General features: G+C 29.5%; 2 protein-coding genes across 2 annotated transcripts; one reads left to right on the top strand and one right to left on the bottom strand.

The window, feature by feature from the left end:
- Positions 1–283: 283 nt before the first annotated feature.
- On the bottom strand, positions 284–1,133 carry LOC106757464. Its single transcript, XM_014640136.2, has one exon. The coding sequence runs from the start codon at positions 907–909 to the stop codon at positions 469–471; it is 441 nt and encodes a 146-aa protein (XP_014495622.1). The 5' UTR covers positions 910–1,133; the 3' UTR covers positions 284–468.
- Positions 1,134–13,271: 12,138 nt separating this feature from the next.
- On the top strand, positions 13,272–19,753 carry LOC106757596 (calcium-transporting ATPase 4, endoplasmic reticulum-type). Its single transcript, XM_014640293.2, has 8 exons — positions 13,272–15,147; positions 15,404–15,476; positions 15,752–15,873; positions 16,571–16,852; positions 16,951–17,328; positions 17,581–17,690; positions 18,509–18,737; positions 18,858–19,753. The coding sequence occupies exons 1-8, from the start codon at positions 13,735–13,737 to the stop codon at positions 19,434–19,436; spliced, it is 3,186 nt and encodes a 1,061-aa protein (XP_014495779.1). The 5' UTR covers positions 13,272–13,734; the 3' UTR covers positions 19,437–19,753.
- The last annotated feature ends 3,674 nt before the right edge of the window (positions 19,754–23,427 follow it).

Consider the following 23,427-nt stretch of genomic DNA (forward strand, 5'->3'; position numbering starts at 1 on the left):
TTTTACAACTTTTTGACAATGGATACCTAGCAGTCTATAATTAGTCCGTTTTAAATATTTTTTTTAGAAAAAATTCAAACATATCGATAAAATGATCACACATGTCCTATTATCAAAAAATTGTTAAAAAAGAGTTGTCAAAGTATAATTGTCCATATAAATAATCATACAAAATAAAACTAGAAGAAAACATAGTTAAAATTTGAAAATCCAACATGAACTGAAACTATATACATTTTCCTTTATAAGGCCACAAAAGAAGTTGACAAAAGGCAAAACAGCATTACAACCTAAAACAGTAGTAAAAATCAACATAAACCTTTCTCTGTAAGACACAAAAATTTTACATTAAACGCACACTTGACAAAAGTTAATAAGAAGAAAGCAAAGTGAAAAAAGATTCTTCTCACTGGATCATAAATAGAAACAATATATATATATATATATAAAGAAAAAGGAAAAAAAAAATCAATATTTATCGTGGACAACATCTACACTGGCGGAGCAGAACAAGACCCTTCGGAAAATCCTAGACAAAGCAGAACATGAGATCTCCTTAGCCTTACTCCAAACGAAGCACTTTCTTTTCCCAGTCTCGGGCTTTGAGTTGTTGTTCTCACGTTTCTTCTTCTTCTTCTTCACGCCAAAACATATCTGAGCTTTGTCGCCGTCGTTATCTTCTTCCCTAGAGAAGGTGTAGCTTCTCAGATACATCTGCCTGCAGGAGATACTGTCCACCACCCTGGGGTGTCCGTACACACGGGAATCCTTTTCTCTGTTGCAACTCACTGACCTCACAAACTCCGCATCCGATTCCGGCCACTTGTAAAGGTTCACGTACGTTGCCCTCACCGGAACACGTGGGTCACGTGCATCGTTGAGGCACTGTGATATGCAAACTGAGGTCATGTTTTGTTGTTGTTGTTGTGAGGTGTCTGGGTGGGTATAAATTGAGAAAAGTTAAAAGAAAAAGAAGAAAAGACTTAGATTACAAGAAAAGGTTGTGGAAAGGAAAAGATTAATGATTGAATGGATTTGTAGTGGACATTATTTGTGAGGCTATCATGTGCCATGATTTGCAATGACTACGTTTTTGGGTGTTAGTTGTTGTGTGTATGAGAGTTTAAAGTGTGTTTTGCAGCTTCCTTACGGTGCCAAAACACAAGCCAAGTGGGGGGAATCATTTTCTTTTAGGGGGATTTAGTGAAAAGGAAAATGATATTTTAATACTAATTTTTTTACACTATTTTGACTTTGCACACGTGTTAAAATGTGGTTGGATAATTTCAAATTAAAAGAGAAACTTTAGATTTTCTCTTCCAAATATGCTCTTGTCTCAGTTTTTTTAATTTGAAATCGTCCAATCATATTTTAACACGTGTGCAGTATCAAAATGGTGTCAAAAATTGGTGATATCATTTTTCTAGTGAAAAATAAGAATGGATTTGACACTTCTCAAAATACAACAAAGGAGAACCAAACAATTTGGAGCATCTCTTGACTTTTCGAATGGGTTCTTGTTTTGCTTTTTTCTGTGCTATAATAATGTCACGTTACATTTAAGAATTCCTACCAAATGTTAAACTTGTTGACGCAAATTTTAACTTATGTTGTTTTTATAATCCATGGTTTCGCATCTTTATGTGGTGCATGAGAGGTGAAGAAGATGAAGATTATGATGGTGGTAGTGTGGTCGGTCTTTTAGAGAAAGAGATGAAAATTGGTGATAAAAGAAATGTCTACATGATGAATAATTCTGTGGGTTTTTACTGAAGATGGATGAATGAAGGAGAAAAAAAAATATTTATTCTTTAAAAATACTAAATTTAAACAAACAATCGAATACAAAAATTATATGCAAAGAAACAATCACTTAAAAAAATTTAAATTAATAAAATAATTATTTTAATTATAAAAAATATTTGAAAGATAAAATTAAAATATAAATGTAGTCACTACAAAAAGTCTATTATATAGATATACGAAAAATTTATAGAGGATAGAAATTATGCATATATCTTAAATATGTGAAACGAATATTGAATCAGCTTAAATTATTTTGTGAGATGTTGTTGTTTATATTTTACTTATTTATTAGAAGAATCATATTTTTTAAATCAAGTTTTTTAAGCTGGTTAAAAAATATTAAGATAAGAGAAATATATAGAGAATCATTTTGAACTTTAAAATTACTTTCTTAAAAAGCAAGCATAACCATTATCACGTTAATGTCATTAATTAATTGTGTAATACATGAGATGGGCGATTGTTTTATATATAAGTAACGGTTATAATAAATATTTAAAATATGTAGTTTTTATTGGATACGACGTTATTTTTTATTTTTTAGTTATTGATCATTTCTTTTGAAGAGAATCATAGTTTGAGAAAATAACTTGGTTTCCAAATGAAATTAAATTTGAATATAAAAGTAAAAATGTGTGTCAAAGATTTAAAAAATTAAGAGTGAAAACAATAAAAAAAAGTTTAAAAAACTCTCATTTAATTAAATTTATTTATTAATTTAATTATATAAAATTGAACTTATGATATATTGTCTCTTCTACCTAAATAATGTTAGATGAACTTCTTTGTTAAATATAATAAATATTTTAAAATTCAATACATATATTTATTGTTGTAGTTGCAAAACTTATTTTATCGAAATAAAATGAGAACAGATAATTTAAAATAAAAAATCTAAAAAAAATTGAAAATACATATTATGTTACAATTCTTAATTTTTTAAGCATATAGTATTGCTTAAAAATATGATTTATTTTTTGTAATGAAACTTTTTAATTTAAAACATATAACATTTTAAATAGTTTATTGGAGAGAAAACTAATTGATAACAGAAATTGAAAAGTTAAACTAATTATTTAGGTTAATAGATATGATTCTATTTTTTTAATTATTAGAAATAATTGTTTTGGCACTAAAATAATTCAAATTGAAATTTCAAATGAATATTAAAAATATTATTTATCAAGATGATATGATAAACCCACAAATTCAAATTAAAAGAAAGGATTGACTAGTAAATATAAAGTAGTTAAATGAAATTATAAATTTATTAATAATTACATATAGTAGTAATTTAGTTAATATTAATTAGTTAGTTTAATAGTTTACATAAAATTTATTAATAAACAAAAGTAAATTTCTCACCATTTCAATTTAAAAACAAATGAATGAAGGTATGAATAACCAAATTTTAGCCTACCATTTTTTTTTATAGTTGATGAAAATGAAAGTTAGAATTCAGTTTCACTATATTTTAAGAAGAGATACTATTTGGTAAATATTATAGATAGGAAATATTACAAATAGTATACTATTTGGGATTTTTTTTTCAAAATTGCTACTTTAAAAAAAATGATTTTGTATATGAATATAATTTTAAATAAATAATCAGTTAGGTTTTCCATAAATTTTTAATTATATTTTGGTTTCTATAGTTGATCCATGGTCATTCGCTGATAAATTAGCAATTAAATATAAAGGATATTATTTTTCTTATCTCTAATCAATTTTTGTATTTTGGTCTTCTTGTACGTTATTTATATTATTTTTTAATGTCTTGTTCACTTGAGTGGATTTGAGGAAGAGTAATTGAGTGAATTTAAGAAAATTTGGAGGTAACTTTTTTTTTCTTGTTTATTTGAGTGAATTTGGAGGTAATGAAGAGTGGATTTTAAAGTAAAGTTTGTGAGAATTAGTATAGAATTTAATTTATCACTACAAGAAAGAACAAGATTTCTGGCGGATAATTACCGAAGGACAACGGTCCGCCGGTAATTTCTATTACCGAAGGAATTTCCGGCGGAACGTTGGGTGTGTCATTACCGAAGGAATATTGCCGCCGGTAAAGCCAATGATAAGTATAGTGGTCATTATCGAAGGATTTGGTCCGCGAGTAGAGGGGTTAGAAATGAAATTAGAATTTCCCTCTTCGACTAAAACAACCCAAACCCCTGAGAAGCCTTTAGAAGCATTCTGAACCCCTCTCTCTGCAACCCATTATGAACCCCTCTTCTCCGCAACCCATTCTGAACTCAAACCCTTATAATCCTTCAGCTCTTCGTTGAGAGAGGGTCCGTCACCGTGGGTGTAAGTGTGAGTGGTTCTTCATTCGGTGCCATCCTTCCCCGTTTTCGTTGACGGCCAATATTGGTAAGTGTTGTCATCTCTCTCCATCTTTTTCCCCCATTTCTCGAATAAAGTGAGTGAAATTTGTTATTACTGTCTAAAACCTCAGGAAAAGTCTGAAAGACTAGGAAAAAGGTTCGTGCTTCAACTTGAAATTTGGGAAGCTCAAACCCGCTGACTAGGTTTAGGACGTGGTGGCGTTAATGCTTCTCCGGTGAGGGTCGAAGGTCAAAGAAAGTGTTGTGATTGTCCTAAAGGTTAGATTTTTTAAATCGTAGAATATAAAATTGTAGTGTTTAATTGTTAATTTGGATGCATTTTTGTGTTTGGAATTGGTATTGGTTTGGGTTCTGAGATTTTGAGTGATATAATTTGGTGTTGCAGTTGTAGTTGTAATTGCACCTTCATGCTGTGTTTATTAGTTTAGGTTTTTCGTGTACAGGGAATAAAAATAGAGTTAGGGATACTGATGTCATGGATTTGTTTAGAAATGTAGTTATTTATATGTTTCTGGCTAATCATCACATACAAGAATAGTTACACTTTGACCCAGGATTTTCTGAAAGCCTATACACCAAACTGAACCCTCACCCTGCAACACAAAGAGGTTAATTAATACCCTTCTACGAGTGAGAGAACATGCAAAGTTTAATAACAACACGTATATGAAAAATATATGTAGGTAGTCCAATGGTACCTCTGTTGCTTGATGATCCAAAAACTGCAGGTTTGCTTTGCTGATGAGGCTTTTGCAATTGACAAGACTGTTAAATTCTGCATTGTCATATATTTGTCCCCCTTTTTATTTCATACAATCTTCTATATTTGGTTTCGTTGTATTTTTCTATCTATAAGCGTTTGATTCTTTAGTCATTGAGAAACCTTAGGTAGGTAGGAAAATTGAATAGTGAGTGCAAGACATTGAGGCCCGAGAAACCCTCATGGGTATGGAAAATGGAAGATAATGGAGTGGGTTGGAATGATTGCCCAAAGGGAAAACACCAAAGAAGGACTCAAATAATATTTTTGTTACTATTCTCTCACTTTTGTTCTTGTTCCTCTTCCCAATCTCAGTTTTGAACGCTGATGTATCTTGCTTCCTAAAACTATGTTACGTCTGTAATGGTATATTTCAGCAGTTAATTTCGAAATGTCGGATGTGCTTTAAACTAGCCTTAAACATGTTGAATTGATTTTGATAATATCCATGTGGGGACATTGTTATTACTGTGTTGATTTAATATGGCAAATATTGTTTGCTAGTGTCTGTACTTACAGAAAGTTTAGTAAGTTTGTATTGTTTTTAAAAGACACGTTTTGATTTTTCTCTTTAGGTGTCACATTATTGTTTTCATCACTTTCTTTTCTTTGATTTGTATTTCAAAATGGAATTAGTAGAGTTATCCAAGACAAACTCTATCTAATGTTTTAACTCAATCACAATTCTGGATTAATATTTGCATGAGATGATATTCTGATTTCTTGAATATTCATACGTATGAAAGGCAATATGTTGTATTTTGTAAAAAGTTACAAAATAGAATATTAAAATTGATAAGTGTTTTAAAAATAATGAGACTGATTATTTAAATGATAAAATAATTTAATAATATAAATAAAATTTTATAAACACTTCTCATCATCTAAAATACACACTATCTTTTCAGAATTCATTTTTTGAGTTTCTTCTCCCTTCTTTGTAAAATTTCTAATTCCTGAGTAATTTCTTTGATGATCAGAATGTATCTAGACGATCACTAGAGTGAGCTCTTTCCCTCAATTTGATCAACTTTCCATATAGAGTAAGTCAATTTCTACTTCTTTTTCTATTTTGATTTTCAGTTTAAGACATGCAAATAGATTGAATGCATGTCACTCAATCTATTTTCCTGATTCTTTGTCGATCACTGGTCTTAAAGTTCTAACCAAAGTTGTTTTAAGAACACCTTTTGAGTTTATTCAAAAGTCAAAAACCCAATTTATGACATATATGTGTAATGCCATTTGAAGTGACATTTAATAAACTACAAGAGAAGAAACTAAAACCTAAGACTAATTTCATTGGATAAACTGAAAAGTTCAAAAGTTATAGTTTTTTATCGTCCACCTCATAATACTAGAATTGTGAAATCAAAAAATGTGAAGTTTATTGAAAATAACTTGATTAGTGGGAGTTATTTAATTCAAAATAATCATAATGAAGTTCAACCTTCTAAATCAAATGATAGATTGATAGTTATTCACGCTCCTTTAATTCAATAGCTAATTAAACAAGTTATTCGAGTTCAACAGCTTGTTGGTGATAGATAAAGTTGTTGAGGAATTACTTAAACAACAAGTTTCTCATTAAGGTAGTAAAACAACATTGAGAAGATACACAAGGATTAAGAGATCAAAAATTTTATAGTGACTATGAAATGTATTTACAAGAATTAAATGATAATATTGGAGCTGAAAATGATCTTGAACTAGAATAAATGAAAAATGTTATAGATGTTTCAGCTATTGAACGTTTAATGTATGATCAAGTTTGCACTAGACACTGACATTTCATCGTTGGAGTTTTGGAAAGATATCAAAGTAATCAAAGTGTTGACCACTAGAAAGTTGCAAAGATAATAGTGAGATACTTTCAATGATAAAAGGATTTTACGCTCATATACAAAAAATTTGATAGTTTGAAGGTGATAGACTACTTTAATTCAAACTTTATACTAGTTGCATTAATACTAGAAAACCAACATCTAATATATTTTTATGCTGAATAGTAAAACTATATCTTGGAACAGTAGAACATAGACCTTGACGGTTACTTTCACTATGAATACCCCATTTTGTTTTTGTTTTTGTTTTGAGTAGAGTTGTTAAAATGGGTCAAAATGGGTCACAACTCGCAGGCCAACCCGGTCCGCCACATGTTTGAGCCGGATTGAGTTTGAAAAAATTGTATTTTTTTTACGTGGGTCAGATTTCAACTCGGCTCATTTAAACCCGGCTCATGCGGGTTGAACCCGTGGTGGACCGGGTTGGCCCACCAACCCACCTACCTAATTTTATTTTATTAAAATTAATTTTAATTTTATAAAAAATATTTTTTATTTTTTTTGTTTGAAAAAATTATTTAGGTTCTCTATTTTCAAAATTAATTAAACATCCATGTTGGAAGTGAAATTTGGGAGTGAAACTTGTTTAGGTTTGAATTATAGAAAGTTTATTATTTTTTTATTTAAAAAGATTTGTAACTAAGCGGGTCAGTGAACAACCCATTTACCCACCAACCTGTGATGAGTCGGGTCGGATTCAAATTTTTTTGACTCGTTAATAAACAAGTCGGATTAAATTGACTCACTAAATTTACATATGGTTTATAGTTGTGGATACAATTGCAAATTAAAGTTATATCACCATAACTCTGTCAAAGTATTTATGACTAAAAAGTAATGGAAGTACAAGTCAAAATAAACACATTCACATTAATTATATAACCACAAAAGAACATATTAAGTAGACATTAGACACGCTAGCACTACATTGATGATTATTATTGAGATTGTTCAAAATATATTATTTTCATCAACTCAGTAAAATTTTACCATTCGAATATGTTTTTAAATGCAAATAATTATGTTATCAATATTACTTTTAATGATCATTTATTTAAATAAAACCATTTTTTTATTTAACCGTTTTTGAACCTAACATTTTTTTAATTAAAAACTTATCTAGAAAATAAATAAAATTACTCACAACAAAATTATAAAAACTATTTATACTTAATTTTATAACTATAATAATAACAATAACAATAATTTTATTATTAAAAATAACACATACATAATGTATGTGTTTTCACTTAAAGTAATAATAAAGAAATAAAAATAGTAATAAATAAATAACTTGTTTTAAATACTCTTAAAAATTTGAATAACAGTGTGAATAATTAGTAGATGAGAAGACATAGTATTCTGGCAATCATCTTAGAGAAGAAACTTAGACCTTTCCACAAATTTTTAAGATAAGAATGTAAATATCAAAAAGAAAAGGGTGAAGGAAAAGACAACACTAGCCCTTACGGATCCAACTTTATCGGGGGCAATTGCCTCCACCAACTTTTTGCTTTCTATTAATTAATACAAATATATATCAACAGAAAGACCTACTTTTTTTATGTTATATATCTTCCCACATGTGAAGAAACACCAACAAATATATGTTAAGAGTTTTATATAGTTTTATTAATATTTTTATACTTCATAATTGATTAAATAGATTTATATTAAGTCCTTTGTCTCAATATAAACTTACACAATTAATTATTTATGATATGTAATAAATTATAAAAGTCCAAATTCATCTGATTAACATGCTTTTCAAGGACATAATCAGCTATATTCTTATATCCTTCCTTTGGCTAAAAATAAGCATGTAAATTGATCGTGCATTTTTATTTGTAATTAATTTTAGGGTTAAATATGTTTTGATCTCTTAGTTTTAAGTGAAAATTGGAATTAATTCCTCTTAAAAACTTTTGTCTAATTTAGTCTTTTAACTTTAGAAATATATGAATTTAGTCCTTTTAATTAAATTTTGTTAGATTTATTTAATGTTTCAAGCACGTTTCATGATAACATGTAGATTGTTTAAATTTTTTGACACATTTTTGCTTCAATGTTAACTGAGAAACTTGTTTGAAATAGCAAATAAAGTTAAAAAAATGTGGTTAAAATGACTAAATTCATATATTTCTAAAATTGGGGACTAAATTAGGCCAAAATTTTGAAGAGAGACTAATTTTAATTTTTACTGAAAGTTAAGAGATAAAAAAATATTTAACTCTTAATTTTATATTTAAATTGAACTGATGTACTACTATAATCACTTAATCTAATTAATTACACTTTTTCATTCTATTTTTTATTTTTTATTTTTTTTTATCTCTTTTCACCTCTTCTCCAATCAAATAAGAATGGATTCCTTTCTCTCGTATATTATTATATTCATGGTGGGTAGGTTTGTATTTTTTTTCCTTTTAAATTATAAAATACGTGTTTTTTCTTATTCGTCTTTTCTCACCACTCACAACCTTTTTCAATGGTATACAAGTGAAATAAATTTCCAAAGACCAACTATACTTTAAACTGTACCAACAATAGAATTTAGTTCCCACTTATTGTTATTTATCCCTTCTAAGTTCAACATCCTTCTAAGTTCAACACAGATATTTAATCCTAGTTATTGTTATTTTGTTTTTTCACTAATTATATCACTAACGTGGAGACTTTTTTTCTTCGAATAATTAATTAATTTTTTAAAAGCTATAATAGCCCTATTTAACCAAACTTCTCTGCTATTTTTTTTTTTAAAATCGAAATCGAAATCATTTGCGTTAAAATTAACAAGAAGTGATAATAATTAAGTGATGGAATTGTCATTAGATTTAATAAAAATGGATTTAAAATTTATTCGTATTGACTTTATTTGTAAAAAGAAATGAGAAATTTTTGTGGAGCTATTTATTTTATTTTGTTTACATTGCATTCATGAAAGCATATGCCAGGAATTTGGAATCCGGGTCAACTCAGCTATCTCGACCTTGACGTTGGACTTTTAATTTTCTAATTCTGATATTTGAGTGGGTCCGTCGTTCTTTCACTGATATCACTAAACACTAAACCCCATATAGTGACCCAAATTGTAGGGTTGCCACAATTAACTACTTATCTAAAAGTTCATATTTATACGTTTATAAATCATAATTAATAATTTCAAAACACACATATATATATATATATATATATAAAAGAAGTTTGTTTTACGTCTTCCATATATATATATATATATATATATATATATATATATATATATATATATATATATATATAATACGTATGGTTTATATTATCATATAAAATATTGTCTTTCTACTAAATTATTTTATACTTTCATTCATTTAATTTATTTTCATACTCTAACATTTAATATTTAATATATTATTATTTTATTTCTTAAATAAAATTCGTATTACTTTTTTATATTATTATATAAATATTTTTATTGTTTCATGTTTTTATTTTGTAAAAGTTAAACTAATATATATATATATATATAATAGATTTAAAAAAGTATATATTTATTAATAATATATCTTGTTTACGTTGTAATTTAAAATAGATTGCAATATAATAATTTTGTCTTACTCACATTTATCTTTTTTATATTAATTTATAATATAATTATTTTTATCATTAAATATTTTTTTATTTTCCTGTAAACAAAATTGATATTATTTAATAAAAAATAGCATTAATCATAAATATAAATTGTCATAAGTTTTTACATAATTATAATTTTAATAAAATAAATTAAAATAAAGTTAATTTCAAATGTTTAAATTAGGTATTTATAATAAAAAGTTATATTTCTTAACATTATAAAATTTTATTTTATAAAATTAAGAAATATGTAAGTCTAATAATATACGTAGAAGTGTTATTGATTATAATAGTATATATTGATTATAATAGTTCAACATTATATGTTGCATGACTTTATGAGTTTATAACACATTAATTAAACCAATATAACAATATACATTACAATAGTTTATTTATATTTATATGTGATTTGTATTTTTAATGAATTAATTTTATATATTTTATTCTTTATACTTTTACAAAATTTATTATTTATATTTCTATAAATATATTAATGTTTTAAATTTATAAATTATTTTTAAAGTTAATTATATTCAAAACATCCTTATAAACTTAAAAATATTTATTATTTTTCTCTTCCATCTTACAATCTCTTTTAATAACACAAACAAGTCACTGTTTAAAACTAATCTTGTATACAATAACTCCACAGGTTTAATTTGTAGGCCAAATCAACCAAAATTATTAGTTTGAATATATATATTCTGTATACAATAACTAAATTTTTTTCGTGTTTTACCTTACACTTTTCATCTTTTGTGGTGCACCTTCAAAAATTTCAATTTTAATTTTAATCAATATTTTTTTAAATTTTTTTCTTGATAAAATCATTATAAATTTTTCTGAATTTTTTTCTTTACCTTACACTCCTTAAATTTTTTAAATATGTACAGATTTTAATTTTTTTTTCTAAATTTTTTAATTTTTATTTAGATTTAAAATTTAATAATAATATAATTTAATTCAAAATTTTAACATTATTTAACATATGTTATATCGTAATAATTATTTAAATATAATTTCTATTATAATAGTCATATTAAAAAACTATAAACATATATTAAATAATATTAAAGTTTAGTAGGTTAAAATATTAAATATAATATTAAAAAAAAATTTGATTAGAGTTATTAAATGTATTAAATATAATTATATTTTAATAATTATAAAATATAATTATTATAATAGTTATATTAAAAACATACAAATAAAAATATTAAAATAAAAGTAATAATAATGAAAGTAAAAAAGAAATAAAAAAAGTAATAATATAAAATCTGATTTAATATATTTAAAAAATAAAATTATATTAATTATTAAATTAAAATTAAATAATTATTAATTTTAAATAAAAAACAAAATTTTAAAAATATTTATTTATCGAATTTTGATTTTCAATAAACCATTATTTTAATTTTTTAATTAAAATTTCATAATTATTTAATTTAATTAAAATTCTAATATTATTTAATATATTTTTATATTTTTAATCATTATTAAAATATGATAAAAAATAAAAATAAAATATTTAAAATAAAAATAGTAATAATAAAAATAAAAAATAATTATATAAAATTTTATTTAATATATTAAATATATTAAATTGTATTAAAATATAAAATTAAATTTAATAATTATCAAATTTTAAATAAAAGAAATAAATTGTAAAAATTTTGTTTATCTAATATCAAAATCTGTTAAAATATGTTAATGGATTCCCGTAAACCATTTTTCTAAAAAATTTTCATCCTAAAATTTAATATTTATTTAATTTAATTTGAATTTCTAATATTATCTATAGTATTTTAAACCATTTTTTAAATATTTTTTATTGCTACTTTTATTTTAAACTAAATTATATTATTATTAATTTTTAAATCTGAAATTTATAAAATTTAAGAAAAATATTTTAAAATCTGTATAAATTTCAAAATGTATTAGAAAGATGCACAATAATTTTAATAACAAAGAGAAAAATTTATAGAGATAGAAAATAATTTTATCAAGAAAGAAAAAAATTAAAAAAATATTAATTAAAATTAAAATTTTTGAAAGTAATGAGAAATTAGAAATATAGGATGAAAGAACCTAACTAATAAATTAAAATAATAACACTGTTTGTCCTTCTTCCATTACTGTAAAAAAGAAATTAAACATAATTTTTTTACCCAACCATTATTCGGTCTTTCAATTCTACCAATCCCGTCGCACTGTAATTTTGACTTCGTAGGCCATTCATAGATTTATGTGACAATGAACATTCCAGGAAAGTACGCATTAAAACTTCGAGGATTCTCAATTATTGCTTGCTTAATTAATTTTTTAATTGTAGTAAAACAAAACGGCTGTTCAACATACTTTTAATCTTTGCTTCATAATTTGGATTTAGATCTGTCCTAGATATTGTTATTCAAAATTTGTTATGATATAATTACCCCATAAATAAAATCTTTAATTATTACGAATGAAATTAAATAAATAACAATATATAAAATAACTTAATATAGCAAAATAGATTATTATAAGAGAAAAATACATTTGAGCGGTCAAAAGTATTGATAGAAGAAGGTTCAGACGAAAGCAAGAAATGGTGCTGATTGGACAGAACACGTGCCAATAGGAAGAAAGAGTGGGACGATGGATCGTACCACGAAATTTCGCCAGATATACTCAATAAAAAAATAGGAAAAATTCTTTTGATAACTTTTTTTTTCACAAAGAATATGTTAGAAATTTATGATGGGTTTATTTTAAATATTTTTTTAAAGATAAATTTAAATATATCAATAAAATGATAACGAATATTCTGTTATCAAAAATTGTAAAGAAAATTATTAAAATATCAGGATAAAAAATAATAACCATTAGGTATAAGACACGCATTAAAGAAAGTAGAGTGAGAAGTTGGGCCACAAATTCCATTAGTTAGCTTACTAGGCAAGCACATTGTAGTATGCTTGAGACATTGCATAGTTGAAACCCTTTCTCTTTCAAGCTTTTCCTTTTTTCTCTTTCTCACTTTCAGTTCTCACGAGAAACCAACCAACGCCCCTTCCGGAATTCTAGAGCCCAAACCGAGTTTTCTTCACACTAACAAATACTCACACACCACTCATTTGCCTGTTTTTCAGTTCCTTAGGATCTCGTATCTGATTTCCTCTCTCGTTTAACCAAGGCCGTTTTTATTCTGTTAATTCGCGAAGCGGTTGCTGTTTTCGGTATCTCGCAATTAGGGTTTCCGATTTTGCATCCTGCGTCCGGAGTTTAATAGATTCCGTTGAGATTTGCTTAATTCGTTTATGAATTGACGGGAGGAACAATTTTTATACGAAAATTGTTTTCTCCGGTTTGAATTCAACGGATCTGAATGGGGAGGGGAGGCCAAGATTATGGGAAGCCGGAGAACACGAGTTCCGGAGCTTCGGACCGTGAAATCTTCAAGGCATGGGCCAAGGACGTGCGAGAGTGCGAGGAACACTTTAAGGTGAACGTGAAAGTGGGGTTGAATCACGAAGAGGTCGAGAATCGGCAAAAGATCTATGGATTGAACGAGTTGGAGAAGCACGATGGTCCATCGATATGGAGTCTGATTCTCGAGCAGTTCAACGACACGCTGGTTCGGATTCTCCTCGCCGCCGCAATAATTTCCTTCGTGCTCGCTTGGTACGACGGAGACGAAGGCGGTGAGATGGAGATAACGGCGTTCGTTGAGCCTTTGGTGATATTCCTAATACTAATCGTCAACGCGATTGTTGGCGTGTGGCAGGAGAGCAATGCGGAAAAGGCGCTTGATGCGCTGAAAGAGATTCAGTCGGAGCACGCGGTGGTTATTCGAGAGGGCACGAAAGTCCCCGGTTTGCCTGCGAAGGATCTCGTACCTGGCGACATCGTGGAGCTTAAGGTTGGCGATAAGGTGCCTGCAGATATGCGCGTTGTGGAATTGATCAGTTCCACTTTGCGGTTGGAGCAGGGCTCTCTGACTGGAGAAAGTGAAGCGGTGAATAAGATCAACAGGCGTGTGGAGGAGGATGCTGATATCCAGGGGAAGAGATGTATGGTTTTCGCGGGGACCACTGTTGTTAACGGGCATTGCTTTTGCTTGGTCACTCAGACGGGCATGGACACGGAAATTGGGAAGGTGCATACGCAGATACATGTGGCGTCGCAGAGTGAGGAAGATACCCCGTTGAAGAAGAAGCTCAACGAGTTTGGAGAGAACCTAACCAAGATAATTGGACTTATATGTATTTTGGTTTGGCTCATCAATGTTAAGTACTTCCTTACATGGGACTACGTGGATGGCTGGCCCAGGAATTTCAAGTTTTCATTTGAAAAGTGTACCTATTACTTTGAGATTGCTGTGGCGCTGGCTGTGGCTGCTATTCCAGAAGGTTTGCCGGCTGTCATCACTACTTGCCTGGCTCTTGGTACTCGCAAGATGGCCCAGAAGAACGCCCTGGTTCGGAAACTACCGAGCGTGGAGACTCTGGGTTGCACCACTGTGATTTGTTCAGATAAAACTGGCACACTGACTACCAATCAAATGGCTGTGTCGAAATTAGTCGCAATTGGCCATAATGTGGACACACTTCGAGCCTTCAAGGTGGAAGGAACTACGTACAATCCAGCTGATGGTCAAATTGAGAACTGGCCGACTGAAGGATTGGATGCTAATCTTCAGATGATTGCGAAAATAGCTGCTATCTGTAATGATGCCGGAGTCGCACAATCAGAGCATAAGTTCGTCGCCCATGGAATGCCTACTGAAGCAGCTTTAAAGGTAGGACCCCTTTTTTATTTATCTTGGAATATTTTTCATTTACTTTTTGCAATTTTTCTATGCTTCTGTAGGAAGTATCTATTTAAATAATTACTTTGAGCGCCAGAGTGAGCATTATCAAGTTGTCTAATGCCTTTGTTGTTCTTTTTAATTATCTCTTGTTTTTTTCTTACTAATCCATCCGTGTGAACGTATTGACCGGCTTTAGGATGTAAAGGTGTTTGACAGTTTTTTGTACTCTGTATTGGAACTCCAGGTGTTGGTAGAGAAGATGGGCCATCCTGAAGGATCCAAGGATATTCGGTCGGCAAGCACAAGTACCTTGCTGCGTAAGTTAATTTTGTTTATTGCCAGAATAATGTGGTGAAACATACCAAGGCAAATTATTTTGTAAAGCATTTTTTTAGCAAACAGGTTACTTGCTGTTATGTAATCTTAAGTTTTTTTTTTAAAAAATAAATTTGTTTGAGTTTATGTATTAAGAACTTATCGGAAAGACCACATATATCAGATCAATAAGCGTTGTTGCTTATTAATATGAATTAGTATAAAAAACATATTCAATAGATATATTAAGTTTCATGACCTTCAAATTTCAATGTAGGTTGTTGTGAATGGTGGAATGAGCATGACCGACGGCTTGCTACTCTTGAGTTTGATCGTGACCGGAAGTCAATGGGCGTCATTGTCGACTCTGGTCTAGGAAAAAGGTCGCTTCTAGTTAAGGTATTATCTCTTTTTGTCACCTTTTCTCTGACCTAGACAGTTCATTTAGATTATCAGTTTTCTATGACATGACCTTGTTCTGTAATTACATAATTAATATCTATGTGAAAATACTGGTTAACTTGGAAGTGTATACCATTCTTTTTGTCATGTGGTTTTCTCATTTTTGTAAAATAAATTCAAGGCAGCATATCTCTTTAAAACGAAATCTTCTCAGATCTTTATTTGAGTAAGGTATTTTTATTCTTCCCCCAAAATAAATTTATTATTGTATCACCATTTATTTAATAATAAGTTTTTTAAAAAATTATGTTTAACTAAATAGTTAATATCCAAACTCCCCAAAATTTAGACATGTTTTGTAAGGCTAGACTAAAAGAACAGGAACATGTTGGGGGCAAAACTAGTCTTGTACAATGTTTAGTACCGGTTATTTACAAGTATAACAGAGTGTTGTTGAATGAATAAAGTTTTCCAAAACAAATTCGATAACATGGTTGTGTCACACTATGGCCTGATCATTCTTCTCATTCACCTTGTCATTTTGTTTCTAATCATATCTGTGGGAGTTTGAATAGTTTCTTTTGCTGAATCCATACATGACCCTATGAATGCTTATGTTCTTAAAGTTTCTTGCTTCCCTTTTCTCACCATTGGGAAATCCTTTTAACCAGCATTTGTCTCTAATTTTTGTTAGGGTGCTGTGGAAAACGTGTTAGACAGAAGCACTAAAATTCAGTTGCGAGATGGTTCTGTAGTGAACCTGGATGATAATGCTAGGAACCTTGTATTGCAAGCACTTCATGAAATGTCAACTAGCGCATTGCGCTGTTTGGGATTTGCTTACAAGGATGAGCTCCCCAAATTTGAAAACTATAGTGGTAGTGACGATCATCCAGCACACCAGCTTTTGCTTAATCCTTCCAATTATTCATCAATTGAAAGTGAACTTATTTTTGTTGGCTTGGTTGGATTGAGGGTAAGTTTTAAGCTTCTTGTTTTATATGCCATGTTTTACCATCTTCATCATATCTTGTTAATGTGGTAACTTTGTGAAATTGAATATTGAATGCTTAGGACCCCCCTAGGGAGGAAGTATACCAAGCAATTGAAGACTGCAGAGAGGCTGGAATCCGTGTTATGGTTATAACTGGGGACAACAAGAACACTGCTGAAGCTATATGCCGTGAAATAGGTGTATTTACCCCTGATGAAGACATTACTTCTAAAAGTTTGACGGGTAAAGATTTTATGGAATTGCGTGATAAAAAGGCATATTTGAACCAGAGTGGGGGCCTTTTGTTTTCAAGGGCTGAACCTAGGCACAAGCAAGAAATTGTGAGGCTGCTCAAAGAGGAAGGAGAGGTGGTGGCCATGACAGGGGATGGTGTTAATGATGCACCTGCCTTGAAGCTTGCAGACATTGGCGTTGCAATGGGCATTGCAGGGACTGAGGTATTTTTTTTTCATTGTAATCATTTTATGGATTCTGGTGCATTACTAACAAGTGAACATTGGTGATTGATTTGGGCTTCTAAGGTAGTCTTGGGAATGCTTGTGTTTTTAGTTTGATGTAGAGTTTTGATGCAAATTGAAGTGCTGGGTCTTTTCTCAATGATAATTGTAATTAGTTGGACTAAGGAACGCCAGTTAATATTGCTTATTTTTGGCAACTCATCTCTTCTATCTTATGCTAATCCTATATAGGTGGCAAAGGAAGCTTCAGATATGGTGTTGGCGGATGATAATTTTAGTTCAATTGTTGCTGCTGTTGGTGAGGGTAGATCTATCTACAATAACATGAAGGCTTTCATAAGGTGATTCTGATGATCTTTAAATAATTTATACATTCTTTTTTCTCTATTGGTGAGCGCTGGGTTGTCTCACAATTGGCATATATAAAATCTAATTTAATGATCGATTGACGTGTCCACAATTTCATCTAAGCCACTACTGCGGATATTGATAATTTACTGCATTAATACATCGTTCAATATTTGCTTAGTTTATGTCTCAAAAGAAAAGGGAGAAACGCCTTCAGTGCATTGAGTTGTTGTTTACACTCTTACAATTAGATTTATAATAAAGGAACTGAGATAAACATGGACCATGTTCGGATGTTGCTACCGTAAGTGTACAGTTGTGATGCATGAGCTTTTTCCTATGAATATCAAGTAAACAAAATGAAAAAATAACGAAGATTGAAAATTGTATTTCACATTTCATATCCATCCTCCAAATTGTTTGAAACATGGGAGGCATTAGTTTGGTTTAATCTGGATTTTTCAGATGTGTCGTTTTTATTTATAATAACTGAGATGCTAAATGGGTTTGGATCAAATCCTGTTTTGCTAGATTTCTTTATATCAATCCTAAGGTGCCTATTTCAGAATCTGCTATCTAAGAGAAATCTTTTTTAGAACTCTAAGAACGCTAAAATGAACTTTTCATAATTTTTTTCTAACTGTAAAGCATTCAAAATCTTGAGCGGCATTTCATGGCATGGCTCTTATCTAGTATTCTAGATATATACTTTTGTTAGTTACCGATATGCGTGCTACTATTTTAAGATCCTTCTCTAGTGATAAAATTGGAGTTAATATTATCTTGAAGTGGTAACAAATTAATTTTGCAGGTATATGATCTCTTCCAATATTGGCGAGGTTGCATCAATATTTTTAACAGCTGCTCTAGGTATTCCTGAAGGATTAATACCTGTCCAGCTTTTGTGGGTCAATCTTGTCACTGATGGACCCCCTGCAACAGCTCTAGGATTTAATCCTCAAGATAAGGATATAATGAAGAAGCCTCCTCGTCGCAGTGATGACTCGTTAATTAATTTGTGGATTTTATTCCGCTATATGGTATTTGCCTTGTTTTCTCTTTTCTTTCTGTTGCACACACGTATCTTTTGTTGGGCTTTATTATGATGATTTATGTGTATTACTTACCTATAATCTTCTACCTGATTTTATACATAACAGGTTATTGGGATTTATGTTGGATTAGCTACAGTTGGTGTCTTCATCATATGGTATACACACGGTTCTTTCTTGGGTATTGACCTAGCTGGGGATGGACATACTCTTGTCACTTATACTCAACTTGCCAACTGGGATCAATGCTCCTCATGGAAGAACTTCACTGCTTCTCCATTCACTGCCGGTTCTAAAACAATCACGTTTGACAACCCCTGTGATTACTTTCACACTGGTAAAGTGAAGGCTATGACATTGTCCCTTTCTGTGTTGGTAGCCATTGAAATGTTCAACTCTCTGAATGCCCTATCTGAAGATGGAAGCCTTTTGACAATGCCCCCTTGGGTCAACCCTTGGCTTCTTTTAGCAATGTCAGTATCATTTGGTCTACACTTTTTGATCTTGTACGTGCCATTCTTGGCACAAGTATTTGGTATCGTGCCCCTGAGCTTGAACGAGTGGCTTTTAGTTTTGGCTGTTGCACTTCCTGTCATTCTGATTGACGAGATTCTGAAATTTGTGGGGAGATGTACAAGTGGGCGTCGACCATCAACTTCAAGAAAATCAAAGCAAAAATCAGAGTAGACGTTTTTCTGTAGTCGGTAGAAAAGTTGCTAAAACCTTCAGCGACATGGACGATGATATACTAGAGACTGAAGAGGTGGCTTCATGGCCAATTAATCTTAAATTAGTGCATTTTAGGCCTTTCTGTAGTCTCCATCCCATTTTATGATGAGGGATGGCCGGGCTTGCATTGGGTGCACTATATCTTTTTTTTTTTAATCTTTTATTTACCTTTTGCCCAGTTCTTTGAACATTTTTAAGATTCTCACAAAAAAGGAAAAAACCTTGATTTCTTCACATTTATCTACTTATTTGTTTTAGTGGAATTTTATACCAAACCTAAATTTTGATGTGGATAATTTTCATCCACTTTGTTCTTGATGCAATCGTTTAGGCAACTCGGAAACATTTTTCTGTGCCTGAAAATCGGGATGAAACTTTGATGATATGGATTTTGCGGTGTCTGTGTGGAAGGTACTTTCTGATATGTACTATCTTGAGGCTGAAGCAAAATGGAACTGGCGGCCTTCTGCTTGGTACCTGGGGAGATTGGAACAGACAACGAATAATATTTAAAATGCCCCACGCTTGAGTGGTGTGGTTGGTTCCAGCGAAACCTCGTGCACCATGCTTACCCTTTCTACAAGTAACCTTTAACGTTTATAAATTATTTTACCATACTTAAATTATATTCGAAAAGTGGTTACTTTTCAAAGTAAAAAAAATTTCAATTCTTCAAAATCTTACTAAACTAGAAACTGAGTTTATTTACAATGTCTATGTCATCGTCAATCAATTCTTGAGATTAAATTTAAAAATGTCGGTTTAAAAAGTAGAGAACAATTTTAACGAAAAAAGGTATTGATAATAATGAAGTTGAAGAGTAACAAAATTTCAAACGTAGTTGATTGCAAAATTTTCGTAGGCATAAAAGAAATATATCTCTTACATATGTAGTGACGCGCCATAAGTTGTGATAAACAATATATAAATGGTGGAGTGTGTGTCTCATTTAGCATCAATTTGTTCTACGATCAGATCTTATAATCCATTTCTGTTCTATCTCACTTCATCCAACATGCGTTTCTGGGAAGGGTAATAAAAAACTGCATCAGACTGACTTAATGAATATTTTTTTATTACAAGTAATATTTCAAATAAAAATAACTCTTTTAATATTATAATTTTGTTTATTTTAAATTTTAAACAGTGTCTTTGTATTCTTCTTCTATAAGAAAACTTTTCCGCCCACTCATGCTGCACTTCAGTTTAATCATTTTATTCATTTCAATTTTTAACTGTAGCAGAAAGCATTAACCAAGCAGTCAAGGCTAATAATTTATTCACTTATTAATATTTTGTGAATAGTATGTCATCTTACGTTATTATATTTTATTTTTTTTATTATTTTAATATATTTTAGGGCCTCAAATACATGTAACTCCTTTGAAATACTTAAATTTCCGATTTTCCCTCATCAAAATTGTAAATGAAAACCAAAATTTAGTTATTAATATTGGTACCACAACAAAAAAATCGACAGAAGAAATTAAAAGTTTAAGAAACAATCAAAGCTCTTTCCACAAGGTTTCTTCTCTTATCTTTGGAAGAAGAGTGTGTTAGATTATAACATTCACACCTATTGCTTTGAAAATATGAGCAAAATAACGTATGCCATTCAATCAAATCTTGGTGGAATTTATAATTAAAAATGATTCCAATTATAATTTTGAGTCGAATAAATCATTCATATTTTGTCTCTCAATCATTTGTCTCCTTTAGAAGTCTATGAGCCCTATTTTGCCAACCTAATAATGTCAATGCAATCACCCATGTTCCAAGAATATAAGAAAGAACAATTAATTGGAGTTCATCTTTTCAAAATAACAAGTTTTAAATCAATTCCTATAGTTTGTTTGTGTGATTATTAAAAGAAAATTAGAGATTAAAAAAACTACTATTATTTTTAAGTTTATAATGAAGTTTTGAATATAATTAACCATAAAAATAATTTATAGGTTTAGAAAAATATATGTATAAAAATATAAATGATAGGCTTTGTAAAAATATAAATAGTAGGTTTTGTAAAAATATAAAGAATAAAACATATGCGAAAATAGAGTAATCTCTTTAAAAGTATAAAAGATATGTAGAAATATGTAAATTTGATTATTTAAAAATATAAATTAATCTATGAATAATCTAATGTAATATGAATGACTAGATTTTTCTTATTAATACATTGATAAATTCATTCAATACATATTATTAGAATCGTTTAATTATTATATAAACTCATCTATGTGTATTACAAGACTCGTATGATTAATGTATAGACATAATGGTCTAATGTGTATTGTTAGACTCGTCTAATTAATGTATGAAATTACTCATATAATATTTTTGCTATACTCATATAAAAAAACTCATCTAATATTTTTGCTATACTTATCTAGTCAATATATAGACAGACTCGTTTAATATGTATTGTTAGACCTATGTGATATATTTTGTTATACTCATATAATCAATGTATGAATAAATTTGTCTAATGTGTATTGCAATATTCATCTAATGAATATATGAACATATTTATCTAATGTTTATTAATAAACTCGTCTAATTTGTGTGTTGAAAGACTTGTCTAATGTATATTACTATAGTCGTCTAATAAATATGTGAATGACTCGTCTAATATATATCGCTATACTCGTCAAGTCAACGTATGAAATGACATGTCTAATAATTTTTTTATACTCATCTAATTATTGTATAGACAATCTCGTGTACTTTTTTTTATATTCATCTAACCAGTATGTGGTGGAAAGGCTTGTCTAATTAATACATCGATAAACTCATCTAATATGTATTGCTAAACTTGTGTAATCAGCATACGAACACACTCGTATAATGTATATTTTCAAACTCGTCTAACAAATATATATTCAGACTTATGTAATGTGTCTTGTAAGACTCGTCTCTAACTAGTTAGTGGACAAACTCATCTAATGTGTATTAACAAACTCGTTTAATTAAGTCCACACAAATAAAGACCTAACCCTTTGGAAACAATAAAAGCTCTTTGCACAAGTGTTCTTCTCTCATATATCATCTGCGCCTACATTAGGAATATCCATTGGTTTGAAAATACGAGCAAAATAGCTCATGTCATTCAATTATAACTTGGTGGGACTTTTAATTAAGTGGAAATTATTTCAATTATAATTTTGAATAAAAAGGCTATAAAAGTTTATAAAATATTGGAGAAAATGATTGTCCAACAAGGGCCATCCACGTATGAATTGGGTGGGTCTAATAAGAGAGTGGGCTTTTGGTTACGTATAGAAAGGAATGCGTGCCGAAGGGAAAAATGGATTAGGATGTGTTTGGTGACCCCTTTTTGTCTCTGAGTCCACAATTAAGATTTAACAAATAATAAATGAATTTGAAGCAATTGACTGCACAGAGTTTGTGTTTTTTGAGCACCGGAGTTGACTGAGATGTAACAATTTGCTGTAACCAACATATCAAACCAGCTTTTAAGAATCAATATCAACAAGATTGGTCATCTTCCTTCCCATCTGCTTCAGACTTTCATCACTCCACCACGTCTCCAAAATTAAACTAAAATGCAACAACCAAACAATCTAATTAACGATTTTGTTAACTTCAACAAGAAAAACCAATAATACTAATTTATCAATAATACAAAATATGTTTTAAACTTTTATCCTTAATATATTTTTTGTTTTTAAATTCTAAAAATAAATTAATTAATTGATACTAAAATAAATATTTATGAAATTCATTGAATATATTAAAAAACTTAATATAATTATATTAAAAAAATAATTTTTAAATTTTAAGACCAAAATATCGATAACAAATTTCACACATGACAAGTGTAATATCAGTCATGCAATGCAATGCAGTTCTTATAAATTGGGCAAATGCCAGACTTTCTTCAGTGTGAAGAAACTCAACTCTTCTCAGCTTAATAGAGTTTCCCCCC

The sequence above is a fragment of the Vigna radiata genome, chromosome 3, assembly GCF_000741045.1.
Source record: "Vigna radiata var. radiata cultivar VC1973A chromosome 3, Vradiata_ver6, whole genome shotgun sequence".
Classification (NCBI taxonomy): Eukaryota; Viridiplantae; Streptophyta; class Magnoliopsida; order Fabales; family Fabaceae; genus Vigna; species Vigna radiata.